The sequence below is a fragment of the Rissa tridactyla genome, chromosome Z, assembly GCF_028500815.1.
Source record: "Rissa tridactyla isolate bRisTri1 chromosome Z, bRisTri1.patW.cur.20221130, whole genome shotgun sequence".
Lineage (NCBI taxonomy): Eukaryota > Metazoa > Chordata > Aves > Charadriiformes > Laridae > Rissa > Rissa tridactyla.
In genome coordinates this window covers 53,027,076-53,040,877 of record NC_071497.1, presented here as the reverse complement: position 1 = coordinate 53,040,877, position 13,802 = coordinate 53,027,076, and the positions used below count along the sequence as shown (strand labels likewise).

The 13,802-nt window shown below is 37.0% G+C and overlaps 1 protein-coding gene across 14 annotated transcripts in view; it reads right to left on the bottom strand.

The window, feature by feature from the left end:
* Positions 1 to 13,802, bottom strand: part of MPDZ (multiple PDZ domain crumbs cell polarity complex component) — a 98,669-nt gene that overhangs the window by 59,060 nt on the left and 25,807 nt on the right. For all 14 annotated transcript variants that reach the window (XM_054185575.1, XM_054185574.1, XM_054185581.1 and 11 more), the window contains 8 exons: positions 11,611 to 11,725; positions 9,111 to 9,199; positions 7,227 to 7,422; positions 5,810 to 5,899; positions 3,746 to 3,825; positions 2,880 to 3,026; positions 2,055 to 2,222; positions 875 to 1,060 (listed from right to left, as the gene is read on the bottom strand). In XM_054185575.1, the coding sequence (XP_054041550.1) occupies positions 875 to 1,060; positions 2,055 to 2,222; positions 2,880 to 3,026; positions 3,746 to 3,825; positions 5,810 to 5,899; positions 7,227 to 7,422; positions 9,111 to 9,199; positions 11,611 to 11,725 (1,071 nt within the window). The remainder of the gene's footprint in view (positions 1 to 874; positions 1,061 to 2,054; positions 2,223 to 2,879; positions 3,027 to 3,745; positions 3,826 to 5,809; positions 5,900 to 7,226; positions 7,423 to 9,110; positions 9,200 to 11,610; positions 11,726 to 13,802) is intronic.

Sequence of the window (13,802 nt, the reverse complement as noted above, 5' to 3'; positions counted from 1 at the left end):
AGATTATTAAACTACACTGCTCTTCACCTTTATCAGCACGCAAATGCAAAATATTACTGAGGCATAGATTAATTCTAAGCAGTGCCTTGTGGGCATAATTTCCACCTGGAAGTAACCTCCAGATGCAAATACATATACTCTTAAGAGACAAGATCCAGCAGAGACCTGCGAGGAGACCAGGTCCTGCAGCAGCATCAAACAGCTCGTCAAAAGCCTACGCTGACCATAGGGAGAAATCACTTGAAGTCAGATTAAAAATTATCCACTGTGACACTGGGAACAGGAGGAACATTTGTTCTGGGATCCTGACCAGGAGACAGACACTGACCTATTCATCAGGACACACCAAGAATCACAGCTTGAGATACCCAGGAATTTTGAAGTCAAACAGAAAATGAGTGCGAGCATTTAGGCATGTCCTGAACAGACAGCAGCTAAGCAAGGGATTTCAGAACTGCAGTTCTGGATTTTAGTAAGTCCTTCTTTAAGCACTTAAGTCCTTTATTGGATCTTGCCTTAAGCACCTCAATACAGGAGCAAAATACATGGCTAAGTGCCTGAATATTCTGACTACATCATTCATTTGCCCTGGGGCACTACAAGATGAACTTTCTGAAGACCCTAATATTACAGATTATCTGTTTTTCTGGATGAGTATTACTGTTATCATTGGAACCTGTAGTCTTAATACAGCAAGAGGAGTAACTAATGTACCTAGTGGGATGCCTACCAGCAGTGATATCCATTTAGGTTTACTGTATTCCTTGGTTTCCATTAACATATACCCTTAAAACATGCATTTAGATCATATTGTGAGATCAAAACAACACAAAATATTTTGTCCTCTATTCAAAGAAAGGAGTAGAGAAATTACCTGGTAGTCCAATATGCTAAATCCAAGTCCCATACTCCCTTTCTCCAGCTCAATGTGCTGTACTTCTGTTTCCCACATCGCCAAAGACGAGCTTTGCACCTCCTCCATACTCTGACCCTCATCAGCGATTTCCAAAGCTGTTCCCTCTGTGTCCGAGGAGCCAATGAATCCAAGTTCTATTCGAGCCTAAGAAAAAAATGTTCACCATTAAAATGTAAATATTTGTGAATCTGCAGAGACAAAACTCTTTTCATGAAAAACAAGATAAAAAATAAGCGATGTGTCTCTCACCACAGAGAAAGTGCAAGAACTCAGCAAAATTAACAAACTAGTCTGATAAATCTACCACAGAATTCACATATCCTTGTAAGAAAATAGCTATGCTGCAAGAATATGAAAGTACTCATTGGAAAAACTATTCACAAAATGTAATTTCTATCAAACTAAAAACTTTAGAAAACTTCATTTGTACATGCATTCAAATATACAGGAAATATCTTATTAAGTGGTATGTCTAAAAATATGCCTTGATCTAAACATAGCAACACTGACAGGAGTCAGAACACTTGAAAAAGGAAAATACACACACATACATACACACGCATATATGTTCTTCACTTTCCTTGGTTTCATAGAATAGCTTAGCAACTATAGGCTGAATTTGGTGCCTTGCCCAGAACTCATAATTAACTGCATCTCTTTACATACAAATGCTACTGCCTTGTATGCTACACTGCAGGCCATTCCTACGTGTTTAGTACATCAGGGTGCCCAGAGCTCTGCAGGTATGAGTGACAGAAGTGTGTCTGCCAGTGAATGCACACACAGTTCTGCACAACACAAACCCAGGAAGCGAAGCTCAAAAACAGATTAAATATATTCAGATTCTAAAGAACACACGGTTCAGTTTGCCATACCCCCATAGAGCACCTGCAGCACAGAAGTTAAGTACTTGGCTAGATAGCTCTCTATCCCAGAATATTTTTGCCCATGACCTACCAGGATTGACTTCTTCTGGTGGCCTAAAGTATGGTTGATGAACATAATCTGCCTTTTTCTATTTATGTAGTTCCAAGTCCTAAAATATTAAAACTTATTTCTAATCTCGTACAAGAACTTTACATGTTTTTTTCTCAAAGAAACAGTAATTTTCTCAGTGATTTTTTTAAAGACAAAATACCTTTTCTGTGAGCTGAACCTCAGATAGACTTAGACTCTCCAGTACTTCTGGGTGAGTGATGGGGGGAGCTACCGGACGACAGCACACCATTGTCACCTTAATAGGCAGTTCTTTCAAGATATTGACCACATCCTTGTGATTTTCTCCAAGCAAAGAGATCTCATTCACCTCAATAAATAAAGAATACACACTGTTCAGAAGTACACACAGTATTTAGAATTACAATGAACAAAAATGGGTTTTAAAAAAAACCAATTCACTAATCACCTCATTTAAAAACATACAAACAAACCAACAAACACACAAAAAAACCACGATAATGGACACTGTTAACCCCTAATTTCTACTCAGTTTGGTGCTCAGAATCAGCACCAAGGTAAGTTTCCAACTGAATGGACAGTCTCATAAATTGCATGACACCACACTACAAACACCACATACTCTGTCACTTCATGTTTCTTGCATTCATGTGAACCAAATTCACATTTTAATTCTACAAAAATGATTTAGAAAAGTAAACAGGTGTTTAGTCCCTTCACCATGTAAGGATACCCTTATTAAATCTAAGTGCTTTTGCTAGGTATTCTTTTTTGGTGACCTTGAACTGTATCTGAAATTCAGTTACCAGCTGAAAAATGCACATAGGCATGTGCATTCGCATAAATATGCCTAAGTACATATGAATTGACTGCTCAAGCACTTCTGGTTACAGCTGGTATGCAGTTAGATATGCTACATTCCCAAAGTCGTAACCTGTGAGAAGCTAGTCAATGCTCAAAAATCTTACTGAATGCAGACTAGGATACAGTAGTATTTTTTTCTTACTTCCAGCAGTTCATCTCCACTGAACAGCTTCCCACTTCGTCCAACTGGCCCCTCTGGTAAGATAGATCTGATGAAATGATGTCCCACTGTAGCTTCAAGGCTTATCCCTAGTCCACTGCTTTCGCTAAATTTGTTAACTACAGCCACCTAAAATAAGATCAAGAAATGTTTACTTTTGACGTATTTATAGCCATACCTGTTACTTCCATTTCAATTTACATACAGTGAGGTGAATATTCCAGAAGTGAGAAACCAGGAATATTGCCATGTGTAATGGGGACAGTCAGGTAAAAACTGAAACTTTGATCACATACCACTTCAACATAAACAAGTGTGACCTGTATATGACAACAATATATCTACATACCTCTGCAGAGACTACACCTGTGGCATGTAATTTTGAAATAAAGTCCTAAACTCAGATACTGCTTTTCAACTGTATCTACAGTAAATGTCCTATGCATTATTTAGATCATTACTTCAAACAACTCATTCAGTACGCAGAATGGATAGGTCGTTTCAAGCACTAACTTCAAATTCTGGCTGATGAAGGGAGCTTTGAAGTTCACCTTAAATATTATTTTTTCTCTAATACACATTTATCCTCTTGAAGCTATGAAATATGTGAAACAATATTCATAGGAACAGCAACCTAAGAAGCCTGTGATTATTTTGCGAAAATCAATACAGAAAAATACATATCTATATTAAAAATGTATAAACAAAATAAAATCATCTCAACAGATCAAGGAGCATATGTATGATTTTTATAAATAAAGGAACAAATACAATACAAATTTATTTCCATCTATATGACAGCAACATAACAGGTGGACATTTAATAATAGTCATCAAATTTTACCTACCACTATTTCATAATTCGAGCCCATAATCCTCTGCCACTTTGCCTTCATAGCTGCTTCTTCTGTAGTAGTCAGCTGGAAATCTAAAAGTTATGTCTGAGATTACTGTGACAAAAACTAAAACATCCTGTCTTTTCCTGTAACTGATAAAAGTATACGGACCATGCAAGACTACATAATCATTTCCATGGTGACAGAACTCTTCCAAATATGACTAAAAACTTGCAAGTTTTGCCTCACTAAGCTCTAGTTTATCAGAGGAAAAACTTCCAAAATAGTATTAGATCCAACCCTCGCAAAACTAACTGTGTATTTTGAAAGACATGAAGTTTGAAGTTTGGTGTGCACGGCTGAGAAGAAAGGACACATACTTAAACTAGCCTCAGCGTTGGGTGAATTTAATGCAACTTTACAAGATAATGGGCACAAAGCCAATGAAAAAGTTACCTGCGTGCCCTGGGCATTTGTTAAACCTGGCTGTATGTGGGCTGATCAGATTGATTCAGGAGGATGGCTGAAATACTTACGTATATGATACTGCATACTGATCCTTTTGGACAGACCCTGCATTTTATAGAAAGTGTCCAAAGAAAGTTTCCAAACAAAATCTGGAGATTTTGTACTTTCAAAACTATGAGCACAACTGTAAAGATTTTTTTTTTTAAACTGTGGGCCCTAGAGGGCAGTGAGAGAAGTCCTAGCTTTTTTTTTTGTTGTTGTTAGATTCACATACATGCACACATACAACGAGAAATAATTCTAATAGCTAAAGAGCAGCAATAAAATTGGAAGGGAAAGAGGGGAGAAAAGTAATGATGCTGCGAAAAATACAGTGACAGGCTAGGCAGCAAACTGCACCAAGTTTTAAACTTGACTGGAACTTTATCTACAGGCTAAAAAACAGAGAAATACTTTCCTCCTGCTTATTTTCCCCTCATTCACCCTGTTCAGATTATAGGGCAGGAAACAATAAAAATCAGTATTTAGATACAACAGCCAGCAAACACAGCAGATTTAACAGGAGCCTACACATTCAAAGTCTATGGACTGTGCTGTGACTACAAGCACAGCAACTAAGTATGAAAATAAACTCTTCAGATATGAATGCTCACCCCAGACAAAGACTAGAATTATCTTCATTACAAAATTAAGTCCCCAATTCCACTGACTTTTAGTAAGAATTTAAAGTGACTAACAGTCTCAGACAGCGTTTTACATCTAGTCATTGCTCAGAAACATTACTAAAAATAAAGCCAGGTACTGTGTGGCATTCAAATATGACAATACTTTCCACAAAGCAGAGACCCTGCAGTATCTGAAGGAAAGGTGTTAAAAGGAAATTCTTCAGCTATTCAGAATAATGGAAAGCAAGAGTTATGAAAAGTTACACATCACAGAACTCATATGGGTGATTTTTTTCAGTTCCCCTCTAGCTCTGGGAGCAGCAAAGTGTTAGAAAACACATCAACTGCTGTCTCAACCTGGAAAATATATCATCACATAGGACTTCTGAAACGCAGCACAGTGCTCTAGCACCTCAAGAGGGAAAGGAAAATATCCATTAGATAATAAGAATTTCCACAAAGAGTATGGGAAAAGTCAGAGTGTATCAGTGCAGCAGAACTGAATGAATTTCAAACACTATCAGAGAACACAGACTGAAATTAATGCAAGCACAGAAATTAGTGAAAAGGAAGTTTATCAGAAGAGGCAGAAGTCCTGGAACTGCCACTGGGCAGTTGCAGGCAGTTGGGAAGATAAGGCATGCTGGGGAATGAGAAGGGAAAATGTTTAATACACAACTAGACTAAAAAGAACAGAAATACAAGAGTAGACTAAAAAGAGGGCTAAGCATGTAGCAAAAGCAGACTGCTTCATGTGACATCTTTGACACATAATACACTCAAGCACTCAAGAGTACATGCTTACGTGCATGATTACTTTCACTTTCTAGGTGTACCTTAGCTACACAGCACGCAGGAAATGGAAAGACACACAAAACACCTGATCTTTGTGTAAGCACACCCAAGTGCATTTTCACAGAATAAAATATTAAATGTTGAGAACCTGTTTCCTGTTGTTTTATGTCCTCTCCAATATTTACCACACTGGCACTGCATGGCAGCGATGCAGATCCGTGTTCTGTTTCACTGTTATCTGGAAAAAGAAGATGATGCCTTTTCAGCTATTTTATGTGTTGTAATATTCATCAAGCTCACAGGCATGCCTCAGAGCACCAACTCTCTCTTCCACCGGGCTTCAGAAGATCGATATTTGGCAAACGGAATCTGGCATGAGGAGCCCAGAAGAAATGCCATATTTTAAAGATATTTTGTCTTCTATTAATGCTTTGCCTTCTCCAATAAATTTTTCAATGAAACAAGAAAAAAAAAAAAGCACAACTACCAGTAGCTGCATCTCTATGATTGAAAGAAAATTTACTGGAAAACATACAACATTTTTTATGACTCTTGTATTAATTGGTTTTTTTCCGCTTTTTTTTAAATTCCTCTTCTTTCCTCTGTGCAATTCAGGAACCTGACACTGAAGAGGAAAATGCTACAGACTTACATACCTAACAGACTTTTCACTTGTAGAAAGCCTATCCTACCACAGAGTTCTGTTCGGTATGTTGCTGGCTGTCAGCTGTACCTTCAACACCTCTAAACTGGAGAAACAGCACTTTCTAAGTATTTCCTCTGTAATTTTTGCTAAAGGTGGGAATGAGAGGATGCCATACAGATAACATACTACTGTGTCTTTCAAAATCTTGTGCTAGGTAGGGATTATGCCTCAGTCCATGAGGCAATGTGAGACACCATCAACCTATAACACAAGCAGCTGAAAAAATCTGTTTGTGCACGCATCCTCTGTGCAGATATTCTGTTCAAACACAACAACTTTCAAGATTTGGCACATATACCTCAAGATGTGCACAGTATAAGATTAAACTTCCACTAATCTCAACTCATGAGCAGCAAAATTAATATTGTTCATTGGCTTCTGAACTTTGTACATGTATACAGTTAATGCCCTGTCAGATTAATAACCTCCAGATATAGGTCACTCCTCTCATACCTTGAGCTTGTGACACTGACATGCAAGAGTGAAAGGAACTAAGACTTGCTTTTGCTCATTGTGGAGGGTATCTCTTTGCTTGTTCTTGAATGCAGCCCTCACTGTTGAGCACGAATAAAACATTCACTGCCTTCTTACCATCTGAAGATTTGCAGGATCAAAGTCTTGAAGCAAGAAGTGCAATGCAGTACAGAGCTTTAAACACTCACTTTGAAAATGGAGCAAATAATGCCATTGTGTCTAAAAGATTAATCAAACCATAGTAAACGAAATTCTCCCCTCATGTACAACAGCTCTGCTATCAGTAATACCTACCCAGAATAAATCCGGCGCATTTTATTTTCAGTTTGCATTTGAGAAGAAAAATGTTTCAAGCCAACTCTAAAGCAAAGCCAGTTTTAATTACCTTTGGCTGTGCTACTATCCATTGTTTGGAACAGTAAGTCCTTTTCAACAGCAGCACTGAAGTCCTCCTGGGGCTGAATATGATTTTCCTGCTTAAACCCTCTTCTGATCAAAGTGAGCCGAACCGTCTGTCCTGTGTGCCGCAAAACATCAACTGCTTGCTGGTTAGTAAAACCCTGAAGATTGGTTCCATCCACCTGCAAGATTAAGCAGCTTTTCAGCCCACAAGACACTACCCAGGGAAAAAAAAAAAAAAGAAAAAAGATGTCCAGGGCAAAATAATATGGTGAGCTCTCAGCATCTGTTAGCCTGAGCACAAAGCAAGCAGAGGGACAAAGAACAAAAACCTGGATGACTTAGCGACATTGGATACACTAAGCCCTTTCACTGAGTACGCCACAGCTAGGTAACAACCTACCACAAGAGGTGGGGAGAAGTGCATTGGGTGCCCACCACAGTGAGCCCAGACAGATCTGCTCTGCAAGGTGGGAGAGGAAACAGTATGTGCTGCACAGGGCACATTGTGCAGCCTTCCTGCTCGACTGCTTCAGCCACCCCCACCTCTGAGGATAAAATACTGAGTGAACAGATCAACACAGCCATGGCCGGGACAGATGGGAAGGGGAGGGTGAGGAGAGACACATCCATCCACTGCAGCAGGAAGAACTACAGAGGGCAGCCATTCTGAGGCCAAGCAACCTCAGACACAGTGAAGCCTACCACAGAACACTGGGAAGTCCAGTTTCCCTATCAAACACTGTCCCAGACAGGCAGATGTTATCTCTGGTCCATCATTTTAATATTTTAAAGAGCAAGATTTTGGTCTCTTCTATTTGAAACTACCCCATTACCTCATTAACTCAGGGTTTTTTTTCTGAAACTCAGGACTTTGGCATTGCTCAATTTCATCCCATCACCACTTTTTATTCTCCTTCTTCCTGCAAACTCTATCTTACTGATGTCTATCTCACCCCTCAGTGCCTTTAATTTCTGAACTACTTTAACAATAACATATTCCTTGACTCCTGTAGTTGTTTCATTCTATACAACACACACATTCCATTATTTTACTTCCTCCTGCATGAAGAATGACTCCCCCTGGATACTTAATCTTTTGTTGCCCTTCTCCGAAATTCTTCAAACTCTCTTGCTCTTCTAAATATAAAGAATTTAAAAATGAGCTGGGGTTATTCCGTTTTTCCTCCACACTTAAGCAAACCATATTTAAAAAGTGGTTATTATTCTTTTGTCTGAGGTCACTCAAATCTTTTTCTTCTTCTGCATCTGCAGTAGAAGAAATCAAACTTTGCACTAATCGATTTTAGCCATTTGTACTCAGCATTTAAATCACTATAAAAACCGTATATACTTGCACATACAAGCATGCAGGCATATTTGCACTTGGAGACAGACCATAACTTGTTCTTAGTGCTGCCTTTCCACAAACGCAAGGACAGATCTATGACAGCCAAAAAAATGTGGTTCCTGCTTTCATGACCTGATTTTCACCACACAACTAACATTCTATGCATGAAACTATTTTCTTGATTCTCTGAGCATCTAAAACTTTAATGATATACTTTTAAAAATAATTTTGAAAACAGCCGCTTAACTTGAATCAAACTTTGAAACTTTGCCTTTTCTAACCAGTCTCAAAGCTCCTACAGATAAGATATAAATACACAACACAGATTTTCTTAAGTACAAGTTACACACAGGTAGCATAATCAGAAAGATAATGTGATCAAATACTTGGTCAAAAAAAGGACTCACCGTTTAAACACCAATGCTAGATGTTTTAAGCAAGTACTATATGAGCATATTTTTAAAACTTGAAATAGAGTTTTGCAGACAAGCAATCTCATTTCTTTCTGTGTTTACTTACAATTATAATTTGATCTCCCACATGGATTCTGCCATCGTGTTCAACAGCACTGCCTTTTGTAATGCTTTTCACAAAGATACCAGAAGGTTCTGGGGTGAAGAAGCAGAGAAAATTAAATTAACTAATTTATTAAGAAACAATTTAAATAATGCAACCATCTCCAACTAATGCCAAAAGCGAAAGGGAGAAAAAGAAAGAAAACACAATCTCTTTAAGACAAGGAAAGAATCATCAAGAAAGTATATGCTTTAAGCAAAACACATGTATTATTATTTTCCTAAAGGATGAGCCTGATTAATGTCAGCTTGCATTGGACCAGACTTCATTCAAAATCTTACAATGCCAAAGTCCCAATTCTAGCTGCAAAAGAAGAAATATTCTAACTTATTTTAATCTAGATGTTGAAAGCAACATTGACAAATAAAGGTATCTCTGACTCTTGGTCAGATTTAAAACTGCAGGACAGAAAATTCAGTTTGAGTACACTAACTTGGTAAGTTACGGTTTCTCTATGTATTTAAAAACTGCTCAGGAAAATACATGCTTTGATAACCAAATGCAGAAAATTACACGCAATCAGGACTACAACCTACATTTGAACCAGCTTTTTAACTACAGCTGTAAGTAAGTATTTGATCCAATTAAAAAAAAAAAAAACAAAACAACACATTCAAGAGGAAAAAAGAATCCAAACCCCAAAAGAGAAGCATTTTAGACAGTTACTGATTTTGAATCAGAAGGAAAAATCATATATATATAAAATACGCCTACAAAAAGGACATTTTACAAAAAGAAATCTATTTCAGGAAAAACACACTGGAATTTGAAAAACTTCAACAGCTCAGTAAAATGAAAATCTCTGGAGTTCCTACATGCACATTTTGCATAGTATACATGAAATTGAGAAAACTATTAGCATGAACTGGCATGAAATGAGGTCTGAGGGGCTGTACAGGCCTGTATCAGAAATCTTAACAGAATCTACTTTCTCTCAACAAATATTCCAACTCTGTATGTTTGATGGGAAGATAGTCCACTACAGAATGGGTTTTAACAGCTGTCAAGACATCCCAGTGCTTTTGCAGACCTGAAACTCATCATTTACTGGGCCTCAACACAACAGAAGTTAGCAGGAAGGAGGGCTAAAATCTATGTTTTGCTCTAATGACTACATTAATCTTACAAAGAGTAAGACTACAAATATATTTAAATCACGACACCGACAATTCTTTTCTGGTTTTTCTTCATTAGTTGCTTTTCCCATTTTTGTGAATAATTAAATAGCTGGTCTTACTAACTTCCAAACGTTTTTATATCCTGTAACAGCTATATGGTAACATGACGAGTTGCTATTTGTCATTCATGAAAGATTCAGCCGCAGGTCTTGTCCAGTAGTTTTATTGCTGCTTCTCTGACAGCAAAGTTGTTCTTTAACTAAGTGTTAAGTCACAAAATTAAGTGAGATGCTCAATTAGTTCCTAAGGCAAGAATATTTTCTAATGCAGCTACATGCAGCACAATAACTTAAAACTGAAGATTGGTGACAGCATATTTTAACTGGTTTAGCATTGGAGTATCAGATCTATCACATGTTCTACAATTTAATTTGCCTTTTAAAGATTCATCTGGAAGTTGCTAAAGAGTGGACTTGCACAAACTGTGACCATGCTGTCCTATGGAACAGATTGTTAAAGTTTAGCCCAGCTTCTCAAACCCAACAAATTATGTCTATAAACTGCCAATAATGTGGGATATATCTATCCATACATTTTTCTAACAATAAATACATGGGTAAAAGTAAAATGAACAGCTCTTTGAGAAATTACAGCATATTCAACAACTGTCCCTTCCCAGCAGTACTGCATTTGCCAAGTTTCTCCTTGGGAGGCCTAACAAAGTTCTGGATCATTTTTCTGAAAACTGTAGTTGAAATTGTAAAGTAAAAATACACAACTGTACATGAACACAGCTGCATTTATTTAAATTAAGTTACTTACTGGCTGCAACAGCCCAGAGGTCAACAAACATTTATTATATCCAGAAGTCACTAAGGAATTCTTGATCTCCCAGCAGTACTACACACACTGTTTAAAAAAATAACAACACCACCTCCTAAAACTACTCAGAATATCAATGTATTATCTTGTAAGAGCCTTTTCAAAATGAAAATGTAATTTAAAAAGCCCAGCAAGTTCTAACAGAAATGGCTCAATCTATTTTAGAACTGTTTTGCAAAAACACATAAGCACAAGCTTTAGCCAAGAGTGAATATAAAAACTGATTAAAAAATGCTGAGTTTGGATTTTATAATAAAACTGTTTGTAATCTGAATGTCCTTCTCACAAAAGGAAACAATTGCTTTTTCTTTACAAACTGTAAAAATATTTTAGATGCTCAAGGTTTTTAGAGATGCTATACGAAAACTAAAATTACGTCTTTGATGCACATACACCATAGTATGCAACAGATTGTACAGTAAACTGCATGAATCAATCATTACCTGATGTTTTGTCTCCAATGTAACCAGCAATAGTTATTCCTAATCCCTGGTTGTTTTTAGTGAGTTCAACATTAAATTTCTCCCCATCTTCACAGCTATCAACAGAAGCAACTGCCTAATAAGAAAAGAGTGATTAGAAAGGAAGCTTTTTTTTCTTGAAAGAGTCACCACATTCTTTGATGTCATTAACAAGTAAAATTAGACACAAATGTAAAAAAGAAAATACCAACTTTGCTTCTGCTCTTACTTGGTGTTCAGCAGAGAAAGTAGACATAGGTAACATTCCTCACTGTGAGGCAATGCAGGTCATGTCCTCCCCACCCCACTGTCCCTAGGATATTACCCTCTAACCTATAAAATCATTATTTGATGACTAAAATGACTGCTGAAAATTTTACAAATTGAACAATGAACCTCTTGTAGAGTAAATTACACAAACCATGCTTAAATGTTAGAATATGTAGTTTGCTGCCCTTCTGGAACCTCCTCAGAACCAGTTTTATACTGCTATGTTATTAAAAAGAAGAAAAAAAAAAAATCAGAATTATATTCTGTGTTCTGGTTGTTTAATAACTATAGCTATTTTTTTCCTATGCATGCCAAGTTTAAAACATAATAAAAGCTATTACTAGTGAGGCAATTATGTTTCTTGGTTTCGAAAGACTTAAAAATTCTGTTTTAGAAAGTAGTGATTATGCTTCCAGCTAGTTAAATAATGACAATCTCCGCTAATATCTACTACAATCCTGTGAATTTCAATAACAAAGAATTTTGGGGGTAATGAATTCATCTATTTATTGATGATGAAAGTACAATAAATATTAAAATCCCATGTCAACAATATTGGTTTTGTATTAAAAAAAAATCAACTTATAAAACTTAATTTCAACTTTTAAAAAAGGGGTTTTTTTTATTTTTCATCTTTCAGCTGTTTAAAATAGATAGTTACTAGCCTCTTCCATAGCTGATATATATCACTATATGATTACATATACAAGGCTTCAATTTCATTGTATTTACATGGACATCAATATTTATGTATGTATTTAAAATGGGAATTCATACAGTACAAGTCTATCAAGATCCTATTTTATTCTGTCTCTTCTGCATGACAAATAGCAGCTAATATTTTTTGATGCGGCAACGAGGCAGATACTAACTAAACCCAGTTTGACTAGATGAGTATGCATGTGCCAGGACTTCAGGGGAGCAATGATGCTACTTGCCAAAAGAGAATCTGACTTCAGTTCTTTATCTGAACAACTCCACCCAAAACTACAATCAAACACAAGAAAAATAAATTTCTACTGCTTTAACTACCTCTCTGCTTGATAATGCAGGGTTACTTTAGCCACAGGTAATGCCACTAAAAAACTGCTCCAATTTCTATAACCTCATCAGTTTTCACAGGATAGACACCTACAGGGAACATGATAAGAAGTGTCCATTTTGGAAAGCCATTCTGCTCTCACTAACAGCTTTAAGAGCATCATAAAGTCTTCACCCATCCTGTATTTGCCAGGAAGAAAGAGACAAACCAAAATGTTTCCATCATCATCTTCACTCCGGACCTGAATTAATGAGGCTTGCAGCACCATTAACTGGGTGCTCCTTCCAAGAGCAGACTTTGTGCAAGCAGTTTAAAAACAGCCTGTCTCCTGCCCGGAGAGATAAACCAGGAATGAGGTATTGAAAAGGATGGAAATGGAGAGGAAGGTGGCAAAAAAAGTCAAATTTTGCCACTTGGTGGCTTTCAGCTGTTTCCTGGATACTAGAAATCCTCTACATTCTGCAGCTGCAGATACAGCCTTTCACATTGCATCATATAATCTCAGAAAGGCAAATACTGAAGAATTATACACAGATGAAATGACCAAATTCAGCTTCTCTTTTGAGACTGCTGCTTTTCAGATAAATAATATTTGGGCTAAATGTTGATGCCTTTATCTAAAATATAGCCAGGTTTTCGTGCCTCTGAGTAATGTAAAGACACAAAAGACTGTCTCTCCTCTTAGATGTTCAGAAGACTCTATGTCAAGATTAATTTTCTTTTCCTTATAGCCACAAAACAGGGGATGAATATATGTTTGTTTTCCATAGATTCCACTACAGTGGACAGAGGCAAAATAATGGTCATCATGACAAAATTGTTAAGGCTTTTTTTCTTCCAGTGTGACCTACCTGAAATGTAG